Source organism: Salminus brasiliensis, chromosome 1 (genome assembly GCF_030463535.1).
Source record: "Salminus brasiliensis chromosome 1, fSalBra1.hap2, whole genome shotgun sequence".
Classification (NCBI taxonomy): Eukaryota; Metazoa; Chordata; class Actinopteri; order Characiformes; family Bryconidae; genus Salminus; species Salminus brasiliensis.
In genome coordinates, this window is record NC_132878.1 from 6,652,142 (window position 1) to 6,665,805 (window position 13,664).

Genomic DNA, 13,664 nt, shown 5'->3' on the forward strand with positions numbered 1-13,664 from the left:
GCCTGGGGCTGCAGTGAACTGCCGGTGACCTAATTAGATAAATGGGAGAGGCACTTTCGACATCTTTGGATATAAAGAAATAATTTCTTCAGCTGTAAATCAGGATGAGCTATAAGCACTTCCTTTTTTACCCCAGTAGTTTCTTATTTAAAATAACAGTGCTTAATGCATTGCTGCCCACATACACTATACAGATAAACGTATGCAGGCATGTCTTTGTGCACAGGGGCACATGCTGGAACAGGAAAGGGCTTTCCACAAACTGTTGCTGCTACGTTTGAGGCGTATATTAGTCTTGTAAAATGGCTTTAAAATGGCTTTGTATGCTTCAGCATTAATATTTTTTTATATTTTAAGATCATTATCCATTCTCCATCAATTTGGGTAGCATTTCCTTTAATCTGCCAAATCCATATTTGTCTATGAGACTGACAGATAATGAAGGTGATTCATTAACTCCAGAGTCCAGTGACTGTGTGCTTTTACACCACTCCAGCTAGGGCTGGGCAATATGGTAAAAATACCACATCACGATATTTTCACATTGCAGGTAACCACAGACTAAATACATCAGTAACGACTATTCGGATACTCTCCTGTACTGAGTACAGTGATTTTTACTCAACATCTGTCTATTTACACTGTTTATAATGAAACTTGCAGCTGATCAGGGTTCTTTAAGCACTAGCAATACCCTCCATATGCTTAGAAAAGCATATTGCATATCACGATAACAAAAGTTATTGTAATACAATAAAATATTGCCATAATGCCCAGCTCTAAGGCCAGCTGACGCCATTGTGCAGGGATCTTAGGCTTGTGTGCACATTCTCAGCCATGGAAGCCCATTTCACAAAGCTCAGTGAATTAGGGGTGTAAGAAAATATTAATATATTGAAGTATTGAGATATAATGTTTTGCAATATTGTGTTAATTCTGAAAAATACATTATACATTTTTATTGAATAGTTAGCATGTAAGGATTTGTGGCAGAAAGTGGCATTTGTGTTATGTTTGTTGGAAAGTGGTTAAGTGAAGCCATGGCAGTCTGTTAACATCTCAGTATGGACACGTTTTCCTTACGAAGTGCTCGACTTCTCCAGTGACTCCGCAAGTCATCATGTTTAGTCTTGAGATCCCAGGATAAATGTGACCCATGCATCGTAATACAAATCATATCGCTAGGATCCGGCCATTGCACAACCCTACAGTGAATGATGCCACCAATTATTTTTTGGTTTCATGGTTTTCATGGTCTACTGCTTTCTGGCTGAGCTGTTGCTCATAGACGCTCCCATACAATAACAACACTTACAGCTGGCCAGGGTAGCTCTAGCAGGACTGAAATTTCACGATCTGGCATCCTATGACAGTGCCATGTTTCTTTAGTATGGCCCATTCTGCTGCTTGTGTTTGTATGTGGAGATTTGAAGATTAGCAATCACCAATCAGTTAGCAATGAGTGTCTCTGCAGCAGGTTTCCCAGACCTTTTCAGCCACAAAGTGAAAATTGGCTTTACCATAGCATGATGACTTTGTTACAGTCCATTGTTTTCACTGTTGGTCCAAAAAAAAAGGGGTATGAGTAATTGAATACAAACTTAAATAACAACATGTAGAATTCAATTATTTGTGTTATATATTATAATACATATTATTAAATCTATTATTAGTAAATGGTTTATAAAAAATATTCTTATTATATTATTATTGCTTTGAATTATTTGTATTATTGTATTGTTGATATAATTATTGTTTAAAACTAAATGAGTCTGAACTGGTTAGTTTTTACCCTATTAATCTTGCATTTTCTTTTTCAGCATTAAACAGTAAGATGCAGCAGTTGACTCCTCGAATCCCTGTCTTACCTTCACTTAAATGTCTTGCTGTTCTCAACAGGACGAGGTCCATGAGCGTGATGGTCTGACAGATTTCCTCCTGACCAAGATGCGGGACATGCTGCAGAAAATGCCCTCTCTGAAGCTCATCTTGTCCAGTGCTGCCCTTGATGTGGACCTTTTCATCAGATACTTTGGCAAATGCCCAATTATTCACAGTAAGTCTACATAGAAGATGAGGCCAAATGTAGCTTTATTACAAGAGGTGCTGTCACTGATAGATATATTAATAATTAAATAGTCAATTTATTTGGTGATCATTTTGTTGGTGCAGTCTTTCAAATATTTGAAACTTATTGATTGATAAATTTGGGAATCTCAAAGCAACATTATGTAGCATTTTCATCTTGAAATAGCAGCTTCGAAATAATGTTGACACTCCACTGATTGTTACAGCGAGAACGGCTTAAAAGTTGATTTACATATCATCACTGTCACAAACCTTGTTTCTCCATTTTTTTGCAGTTTTTCACTTTTTGACATAATGTGAATCTGGCAGTTGTTTCTTACATTGTTTCTAAATTTCAATTTCAAAACGAATGGACCAATAGAAATGCTCCAAAATGACTTGGAATAAAATCTTTTTACATTGACATCCATTGAAAGTTAAGATGTTTTTTCCTTCTCCTGTAAAGTTGCTGTTGGCAGCATGACAGAGATGCTGTTAAAAGAATGAACTGAAATATGTGTTTCTTTGAAGTTAAAGGACGGCCATATGATGTCAAACAGCTCTTCTTGGAGGACATCTTGAGGACCACAGGCTATGCAAACAAAGACATGGTGAAATATAAGAAAGAGAGGCAAAAAGGTAAGCTCAGGCTTTATTGCAGGTTTATTTCTTCAGCCCTGTCAAGACGGGATTAGTTTTACATGGGTGAGGTGGAGTAATGTAAATTTACTACAGGACGTGATGATAACCCACTTATTAGCAGCTACATGTTTATGACACATGTAGGCTTCAGGCCAGGCTACACAGTAACTTACCTAAACTGCCAGCAACTTCGCCCAGGTATCTAAACGACCCGAGGTATCTATGCAACGCATAATGACACTAAATGCATCCTCTAGCGCATCCATACTTGAGAAAAACTGTAAAAACAGGTTTGAAGTTATTTTTTATGGCTCGTTTTACAGAGGGTAAAAGGCACCTGGAATCTTTACTGACATGGAAGCCACGTCCAGAGAAACTCTGGTAATAGTTATGTTACCCCACCTACCCATGTACAACTAATCCTGTCCAAATAGGGCTTTAGAAATCCTTTTGTAATCTTTGGTAGAAGTTGCTGGTTGTTGGCCATCACTGTTGATGATGATGATGATGATTATTCTTCTTCTTCTTATTATTATTATTCTTTTATTTATTTTTATTTATTCATTTATTTTATTTATTTATTGCCCACCAACCTTTTATTATACAGAAATAATTGAAACACTGTGGGAAACAGTCCTTGGTTGACATGTACATAGGTATAAGAAGGGGGGTCTACACGCTAAACACGCTGAAACAAACAAGGGACCAGAAACCACATAAATGGAGGGGGAAAAAACAAAAAAAAAACAGTTGATTATATTAGTAATATAATAATCAGTCATTTATTCATTTAATAATTTAATAATAATTTAATCATTTAATAATTAATAATTTAATAATCATTTTTTTCCAGAGCCCTTAAGGTTACATGGTGGTTATTTGTAATATGCTGTGGCCACAGAATATTTTATTAAGGGCAAGAAAATATATGATATGAGATATATGAGGATAAACAAATACATTACTAATAATAAAATATCCTGAGCTGATCAATATCCAAAAGTTATAAAATAAAATATTATATGGGAATAATAAAAAAAATAAAGCTTGTGTCTTGTGGACCAGAATTAAAAAGTATATACATTTGTCATGAATATTGCCAATAGTATATATTGATAAGGTCAGTTGTAACAGGTGTATTTATATAAACAATAAAATAAATAAAAAAATAAAAATGTCCGTCAGTCTCCATTGTAACTATTTGCTCTCACACTTTGTGTGTCTGTCTGCATGTGTGTGTTTGTGACAGAGGAGAAGCAGCAGACGTCTCTTACAGAGTGGTGTGAGGTGAAAGAGGGGGTTTCTCGGCAGGAGCCTCCAAGGAACAGGCCACCTGCCTGCGTCCTGCAGGAGAACGACCTGTTGTATGACGGAGGTGACAGTGTCTTCAGCCAGCTGGTAATTCTGCAGCTAGCTCACTTGTGCCATTTAAAGCTTTTCTTTTCTCTTTTGTGTATACTTTCATTCTCCACACACCTCCTTGTCTCTTTTGTGGATGTTGTCCAATTAACTGTCCAATAAGGGCTTGTATATTACAAATATATTATTAATATTTATTCATTATGGTTATGTGGTTTGTTTTTCAGAACTCATTGGCTAAATATATATTCAGTATTGTGCAAACGTTTTAGGCAACTGTAAAAATTAGAATGTGAAAAGCTGCTTATCTGAGCAGTAAGTGTTTATTTCCTCAGTAAAACACTAATATTAGAATAAATACTAATAACATTCCTACATAAAATCATGGGTCTATATGTTCATTAAAACATCTCCAAAATTCTCCTCATGGAGTCTAGTATTATTTAGAGTTCTCCTCATATCAACACCTGGTTTGATGGTAAATCAGGGCTTAATGATGGTAAATCAGGTGAGCTGCTGCTGCTGCTGCTGCTGCTGCTGCTGCTGCTGATGGAGTTGAACACATCCTCCACACTGTGCTGGCTGGACTGGGGGGGCGTCCAGGAGAAACCTGGAGGAACCGAGCTCTGTTCTTCAGACTAGCTCACCGACAAGATCTCACTATTACTACTTTCTTCAGAATGAGAAGCTCTTGTTTCTCATTTGTACTGGATTTCTGTTCACCTGCATCTGATTTAATGAGATCTTGAGTTTCTACAGTACAATATCTCTCAGTGCTGAGAGAGATTATTTATAAAAATGTGCTTAGGTGCCTAAAACCTCTCTGCCTTAAGATATCTGATCTTGGATCTGTGCTTTATTGCTGAAAAATGTTTAATGTGCAGCACAAGTTCTAACCTTGGTCCATTGTGTGCAGAATGAGAAAGACGTGGCCTCGCTGGAACCATGGCTGCTGAAAGAAATGGACACCTGTATCTCGGCCATCTTCCTGGAACAGGACGCGGATGCATTCGTCCAGCTTTTCAACCTCATTCTCAATGAGAACATCAGTGGTATGGTCAATTTACACATGTTTAAAGGCTTTTACAGCTTTAAATTGTGTCTGATTTTGGTGCCTTGTATTCAATATACCTATTTACAGTAAGTCATCGTCAGTGTGACATTCATAAACATGCATGTTCCCTTGTGAGACACTGTGAACATGGTGGAATTCGCTCTAACAGTGTTTTTTTTTCCCTGTCCATGTCAGTTGACTACAGGCACAGTGAGACAAGTGCCACTGCTCTGATGGTGGCTGCAGGGAGAGGTTTCATCTGCCAAATGGAGCAGCTCCTCAGCATGGGAGCTAACGTGCACGTCAAAGCCTCCAACGGCTGGTAGGAATGCAGCAACATGAAGACCTGGGACATTCCTGTAGTTGTGCTCTTCTGTTCTTCTCATTCGTACTTTCTTTTTTAGGACTGCACTGGACTGGGCCAAACACTTCAACCAGACTGAAGCAGTGGATCTTCTGGAGTCGCATATGTAAGCGTGCATGCAGAAATTATTAACCCACATGCTCTGAGGTCTGTTGGTGTTACTGTAGCATTTACATTTTTATTTTAATGATGATCAAACCTTAGGGCTGAAAATCAGTACTATTTCCACAACCCTGTTGTGGATCCTGCACCTGATATGAATCTGTTGACCACCTGTTGTTCACCATACAGCTAACAACTGTATATTGACTATTGACTCATCGAACCATTGACTACTGACCAAACAAATCATCAATTGTATATCGACTATTGACTAATCAAACCATCGACTATTGACCAATTAAATCAACTGTATATCAACTATTGACTAATCGAACCATCAACTATTGACCAATCAAATCATCAACTACATAACTACCAATGAAATCATTGACTATTGACCAATCAAATCATCAACTATATACCAGCTATTGACTAATCGAACCATCGACTACTGACCAATCAAATCATCAATTGGATATCAACTATTGACCAATTGAACCATCGACTATTGGCCAATCAAATCATTAACTATATATCAACTATTGACTAATCGAACCATCAACTATTGACCAATCAAATCATCAACTACATAACTACCAATGAAACCATTGACTATTGACCAATCAAATCATCAACTATATACCAGCTATTGACTAATCGAACCATCGACTACTGACCAATCAAATCATCAATTGGATATCAACTATTGACCAATTGAACCATCGACTATTGGCCAATCAAATCATTAACTATATATCAACTATTGACTAATCGAACCATCAACTATTGACCAATCAAATCATCAACTACATAACTACCAATGGAACCATTGACAAATTGACCAATCAATCCATCAACTATATATCGACAATTGACTACTCGAACCATCAACAATATATTGATTATTGATTATTTGAACTATGGACTATTGTCTAATTGAACCATTAGCTGTTGACTAATCGAACCATCGACCATTTATGGACTATTGACTAATCTATCCATTACTCATGTCTATAAATGTGTCTGTCTGTCTAAACCATTGTTTGTATTGACTAATGTCTAATCAAACCGTAATATAATGAAATGTAACCTACAGCATTATAGATCACTCTTCCCATAAGCAGAAACACTGATTTTGGTCCCATATACACGTCTTGTTTCTTCCATGTTGCCACAGCTCCTCCCTGGAGGCAGGCCAGCTGGACGAGTCGTCCTTGGTGCAAGCGTCTAACGGTGAGCTGAGTGCTGAGGACCAGGAGCTGCTGAAGGCGTACCACCACAGCTTTGACGATGAGAAGGTGGACCTGGACCTCATCATGCATCTGCTCTACAACATCTGCTACAGCTCTGATGAAGGTGAGGGTGATGAAGATGGGGGTGTTGATGTGACTACTCCCAGGTTTTATTGGGGTGTCCTAATGTTTTCACATAACTGTGTGTTGGCATGTAGTCCTGTGCTATAAAGAAGGTTTGGTCTAATGATGTGCTTGATGTGTTTTCTACATCTTTAGGTGCAGTTCTGATATTTTTGCCAGGTTACGATGAGATAGTTGGACTGCGAGACCGAATTCTATATGACGACAAGAGATTTGCAGAACATCACAGGCATGTTCATGTTTACTGACATCACTGATTAATTAGTAGTGACTTGGATTTGTCTGTAGTTTTCAGTAAATTGTGATATTTTCTAGGTTTCATTCAGTTTTAACTTTGATTTTTTTTGTTTTTAAGGTACCAGGTGTTCACACTGCACTCCAACATGCAGACCTCAGACCAGAGGAAAGTCTTGAAACCGAGTCCAAATGGGGTTCGCAAAATTGTGAGTCTAGTTTTTAGTTGCAATAAAAATATAAACATTTGCCACATCTAATTTTTCCTCTAAACAATTCCTACATCTTTCTTTCTCCTCAAGATTCTTTCCACAAACATTGCAGAGACGAGTATCACAGTCAATGATGTGGTGTTTGTCATTGACTCTGGCAAAGTTAAGGAGGTACTGTATCAGTACTGTTCACTGATTTATGGCGGCTTTACATTTGTATATGAGATCCACTAACTTTGCTCTGATATCACTGTGACAGAAAGCTTTTGATGCTCTGAATCATGTGACCATGCTGAAGATGGTTTGGATATCGAAGGCAAGTGCATTACAGCGTAAGGGAAGGTACGTATCTGTCAAAGTGATAGTTAGCAGTTTATCATTATCAATCATTTATCAATATTATGTAACTTATCAGGTCACCCCACAGAGAACCTTTCAGGTTATAGCTCAAAGCATTTATTGATTATTTTAAGTGGTTCTTTGATGTATAGTAGATATACTGTATAGACAAAAGTATTGGGACACACCCATTGATCATTACATTTAGGTTTATCATTCAGTCCCATCGTCACAGGTGTATAAAATCAACCCCCTAGCCATGACGTCCGCCTTTCTTACACACAAAAAAGTGTGAAAGACTGGGTGGTTCTGAAGAGCTCACTGAACTCCAGCGTGGATCTGTATGTAATAGGAGCCACCGCTGCAACAACAACAAGTCAGCGAGTGAAATTTCCTCCATGTAAAGGTACAGAGCGGTGTCAGGGCCGAGTGCTGAGCTTAGAGCAGAGTGCAGAAAAGTCTCTGCTGACTCAACAACTGCAGAGCTCCAGACCTGCTGTTAGAGCTGCAATGCCATATTAATGCCTGTGGTTGCTGTCTTTGCTGTTGTAGAGCTGGACGTTGCAGACCGGGAATCTGTTTTCATCTGTTCAGTCGACTGCGGTTTAAAAACATGCTGGAGCACCAGGTCCCTCAACTGCTGCGTATGCCTCTGCAGGTACACTCAGGGTTTTTTCTTTGGCACTTCTTAACTTAACATGGATATAAAGACAAGCACAATAATGCAATAATATCCACGTCATATATATATAGTCATGTAGAACTGATTGCTGATATTAAAGCGTTTCTTCTAGAGCAGCACCCTAATGTGAGCCTCTATGAAAATCTAGGCCAGAATCAGTGAGAAACCATTGTACTTTTTATTTTCTATATTGTTGCTGTCACACATTTATCTCCATTTTTACTTTTTTTTAGGTTGACACCATTAAACTGTGACAGTTATTCTTTATATTGTGTCAAATTGGAATACAATCTTGTTCTATTGACTTCAGCTACAACTCTCATTTACTCTTGACAACTCTTTGTTAAATTTAAAAAAAAAAAAAATATATATATATATATATATATATATATATATATATATATGTGTGTGTGTGTGTGTGTGTGTGTATATATATATATAGTTATTTATTTATTTATTTAATCTCATTCTCTCTAATAGGAACTCTGTCTCCACACTAAACTCCTCGCTCCTATCGACTGCTCTATTGCTGAGTTTCTGGCCAAAGCTCCAGAGCCACCCCACCTCATGACTGTCAAGAATGCAGTTCAGATGCTCAAGGTATTGCCTGAAATAGGTCTTAAAAAGTTGTTAAAGCATTTTCTTTATTAAAGCTTCTGTGTCCAAGCTTTGTTGTGTTCTCAAATCTAAACAGATATATTATAAGCAAAAGAAAAATGTCAAAGAAAAAAACCTCTAGTCAGTTTATTAGATTTAAGAATGGAATCAGAATTAACAGAATATTGACAATCTATTAATAATAGATTTACAACAATAGATTGGTTTAATTTAATTTAAATGTATATAGCACTATATAGCATTCCTTATAGAGTTTTTACTGTAGAAGCTCCAGAGCTCATCAGAACAGATGCAGGTGAAGATAAATCCAGTACAAATGAGAAACAAGAGCTCCTCATTCTGCAGAAAGTAGTGAGATCTTGTCGGTGAGCTAGTCTTTAGAACAGAGCTCGGTTCCTCGCGGTTTCTCCGGGACACCCCCCAGTCCAGCCAGCACAGCGTGGAGGATGTGTTCAACTCCATCAACCATTAAGCCATGATTTACCAAACCAGGTGTTGATCACTACATAATACTAAACTAATAATAGACTCCATGATGAAAATGTTTTAATGAACAAAAAGAAAAAAAATTATATATTCTAAAATTAGTGTTTTTTTGTTGTTGTTGTTGTTTTTTGACAGCACTAAATATAACAAGTAAAATTGAATCAGCTCATACATTTCATAAAAGCCAGCCTTCTACCTCTCCAGTTATTTCTACCCCTTTTATCTCTGGGTTCCCACCCAGACTATAGATGCCATGGACCCGTGGGAGGACCTGACTGAGCTGGGTTATCACCTGGCTGATCTTCCCGTGGAGCCACACCTGGGAAAGATGGTTCTGTGTGCTGTGGTGCTCAAGTGCCTGGACCCCATCCTCACCATCGCCTGCACACTGGCCTACAGGGACCCGTTCGTGCTCCCCGCTCAGGCTTCACAGAAACGAGCCGCCATGCTATGCAGGAAGCGCTTTGCTGCGAACACCTCCAGCGATCACATGGCCCTGCTTCGGGCCTTTCAGGTAGATGCACTGACCAGAGCTTTAGGAGGACTTTAGTGGCTTAATGCTACAGCACCATCTGCTGGACAGAAAGTCATTTGACAACATGCTGTTGAAAGGGTCCTCCCTCTGTTTGGTAATTAGTATTAGGGAATTAGTATGAGAGAGAATTAGAAGACTAAGCTTAATCCATCCATTCATTAACCCTTTAAACTCGAAGACTCTTTAAGTCTTAAGATTACTCACTGAATAATAACCCTTGGGTTTAATCCAGGAAGCTCAGAGGCCATGCTAGCTAAGGTTATCAGGAATGTTTATACACCATCAGCCATAACATTAGCACCACCTGCCTAATATTGAGTAGGCCTCCCTGGTGCCACCACAACAGATCTGACAATTTAAAGCATGGACTCCACAAGACTTCTGAAGATGTCTTATGGTGACTGGCACCAAGGACGTTAGCAGCAGAACCTTCAAGTCCTGAAAGTTGGAGGTGGGACATCCTTGTCCTTTCTTAGACCGCTTTTGGTAGGTACTGACTTTTTGTAGGAAGCGCCCCACAAAACCTGCCTGATGTCTGGGAGATTTTCTGACCCAGTTGTCTTGCCATCACAGTTTGATTCTGGTCCAAGTGTCTCAGATTCTTATGCCATTTTACTGCTTTTAACACCTCCATCACCTTCAAGAACTGACTGCTCACTTCCAGCCTAATATGTACATCCACCCCTTGGCAGATGAAGCCACTATAGACGAGGATAATCACTGTTTTTCACTATACCTGTCAGTGTTATGGTTATGGCAATGTTATGGTTGATCTGTGTATATTTGAGTGCAAACTGACAGCACGGATGACAGCAGGTTTTGGGTTGTGGGTTCGATACCCGTGCTCAGCACGCTGCCACTGAGCAATGGCCCTAGAGCAAGGCTCTTAACCCTCTCTGCTGCCCAGGCACCGCAGCAAAGGTTGCCCACCGCTTAGGGCAGGGCACACTGTGTGTCACTGTGTGTGTGTGTGTGTTTACTGCATGGATGGGTTTAAATGCAGAAGTCAACTGGTGAATATGGGGGTCTTGTCTTGAACATCAGTGTAAAAATATTTTATTCAGAGATATTATGGACCATTTCTATTGGTCTTTTCGTCTTAAAAACTGCAAAAATGAAGATACAAGGTTATTGAGTGAATTTTGCTAATCTAGAATGCCTTGAATGCCTAAGTGTGTTTTCGGCTGGTTAATTAGATCGTCTTTGTAGCTACTTTTCCAGTGAGTCATTTTAACACTTCAGAAAGGCTGTTGTGTAGCTACTAAACCTGAAATTGTCTGTAAAGGTTAGGGAACAGAACTTCTATATTGACAATCACAGTTCTATCCGATGTATTAAATGGATATCATGTATATTAATAATTTTGATGTGTGACGTGTGCTTTCATCATTGTGTTCTAGGCGTGGCAAAAGGCCCGCAGCGATGGCTGGGAGAGATCTTTCTGCGAAAAGAACTTTCTGTCACAGGCTACCATGGAGATCATTATCGGGATGCGCACTCAGCTGCTAGGCCAGCTCCGAGCCATAGGTACAGTAGATACACAGTAGTGTGTGTGTGTGTGTGTGTGTATGTATGTGTGTGTGTATATATATATATATATATATATAATTTGTAATATAATTGATTGCAGGTTGATATTATATATGATATTATATATGATATTATATATGATATTAAATATGATGCCACTGATATATTGATGATATAATAGCATAATAATGCAGCTACACCCTTGTGTGAAAATGTAATTAAACTCTATGGGTCATGTCTAAGTCAGTAAAACCGACTGAGGTCCTGTCCATATATTATACGATAAGTCTACAATGTAATTACTGTGACAGGTCTAACAGTAGCAACACTCCAGCTACTGAAACCTCACACACATCATAGCTTGTGAAAACATTCAAATAATATTGGTCATGATGTCTTTGATAAGAATGTTAAAAGCCTCCACACACTCGTCGTCTCATGCATATCCGGATAATATCAATGTACACTTTATCCTCATCCCGTTTATGTAAATGTGTCTCTGTTAGACAGGTAGCAACTTTATTTGCATCAGTGCTAGTCTTTCCTTGGTACATGCAAATCCAAAGGAGTCTCCTGAGATGACGCCTGGCAAACATTCTTGTTCAAGATTTTCTGACAGAGAACAGAATTCATGGTTCCTCCAGTTATGACAAGGTCATATGGTTCAGTGCTATATCCTATATATGATTCAGTGCTCTATCCTATATATCTTTATTATACAGGATAGAGCACTGAATCATAATTCAAGTTAGGCATTGTGTTCTGGACCTTGGCTTGAGAAAACTTTCTCTAACAGGACCTGGATGCCTTGTCATAGTTGGAGGAACCATGAATTCTGCTCTTTCTTGAACAAGAATGTTTGCCTGGCATCATCTCAGGAAACTCCTGAAGAGAATCCTTTGGATTTGCATGTACCAAGGAAAGATTAGCACTGATGCAAATAAAGTTGCTACCTGTCTAACCAAAGCACATTTGCGTCCAGCAAGGCATCCAGGTCCTGTTAGAGAAAGTTTTCTCAAGCAAAGGTCCAGAATAAGGTAGTAATAAATAAGGTAGTAGTTATATCAACATTTTATAGAGTCAGTGACTGAACCTCAAATCATAAATAACAAATACTCTAAATAAATGTTCTTTTCACATTTCAACTTCTCAAGGCGCTGCTTCTAATAATTGCTGCGACCTCTGGTTTAGTGTAGCCTGTGGGAAGAGTCAACAGGTACGAGTCCATTCTTGATTAAAAGCTCAGTTTTCACTCCACCTTTTTCCTTTTAGAGCCAACGTGTGAACTCGCTCTCTTCTCCAAACGCTGTTCTTGTCTCTTCCCTTTGTGTGTCACTCAAGGTCATCATAATGCGCATTAGCTGATAATTGGCTGATGGTTGGCTAAGTAGCGTCACCTGTGGTATTTACAATGCATGTGATTGGTCTGTGAGTTTCTGGTCCGCTACACCTAGAAAAGTCATGCAGGTTAAAATAGAAACACTCCAAAATCAAAATCGAATAGTTCTTTGCAGTTATCGGTGATGAGTACACGTGCGGATTGGACAGCATCTTGGTCCGGACCTGGACTGTGGTCCGCCTAATAGTGACCTCTGCTTTAGGGCTTTCTCAGAGGGCAAAATACACTTCCCGACTGTAGGGGGAGCCAGGAGCAAGAAATATCGATTCTTGCATAGGGCTGCTTTTAGAAAGTGTTAAAGCAGGAGACTGCACTGGGACCGAAAACCACTACTCTCACATTTTCATCCAACATTTGCACAGTTCACTAACCTGTCTTACTCTGGGCTAACAGGCTTTGTGCGAGCTCGAGGAGGTGGCGATATCCGGGACGTCAATCTGAACTCTGAGAACTGGGCAGTAGTGAAGGCTGCACTGGTGGCTGGCATGTACCCCAACCTGACTCACGTGGACAGGGAGAGCCTGACGCTCATGGGAGCTAAAGAGAAGAAGGTCCGCTTCCACCCCACATCTGTCCTCAGTCAGCCCCAGTACAAGAAGGTCAGTAGAAGCAGGATGGAAGCACATAATCAGCCTCTGTATTGTCTTGTGTGTGTGTGTGTGTGT

At 39.1% G+C, this 13,664-nt stretch overlaps 1 protein-coding gene across 4 annotated transcripts in view; it reads left to right on the forward strand.

Moving 5' to 3' along the window:
• ythdc2 (YTH domain containing 2) overlaps positions 1–13,664 on the forward strand; it is a 33,700-nt gene that overhangs the window by 7,568 nt on the left and 12,468 nt on the right. For all 4 annotated transcript variants that reach the window (XM_072694353.1, XM_072694288.1, XM_072694426.1 and 1 more), the window contains 16 exons: positions 1,900–2,056; positions 2,599–2,706; positions 3,959–4,107; positions 4,985–5,120; positions 5,318–5,444; positions 5,527–5,592; positions 6,766–6,944; positions 7,100–7,193; positions 7,320–7,407; positions 7,501–7,581; positions 7,670–7,752; positions 8,302–8,407; positions 8,912–9,031; positions 9,777–10,049; positions 11,471–11,597; positions 13,393–13,598. In XM_072694353.1, coding sequence (XP_072550454.1) covers positions 1,900–2,056; positions 2,599–2,706; positions 3,959–4,107; positions 4,985–5,120; positions 5,318–5,444; positions 5,527–5,592; positions 6,766–6,944; positions 7,100–7,193; positions 7,320–7,407; positions 7,501–7,581; positions 7,670–7,752; positions 8,302–8,407; positions 8,912–9,031; positions 9,777–10,049; positions 11,471–11,597; positions 13,393–13,598 — 2,100 coding nt within the window. The remainder of the gene's footprint in view (positions 1–1,899; positions 2,057–2,598; positions 2,707–3,958; positions 4,108–4,984; positions 5,121–5,317; positions 5,445–5,526; positions 5,593–6,765; positions 6,945–7,099; positions 7,194–7,319; positions 7,408–7,500; positions 7,582–7,669; positions 7,753–8,301; positions 8,408–8,911; positions 9,032–9,776; positions 10,050–11,470; positions 11,598–13,392; positions 13,599–13,664) is intronic.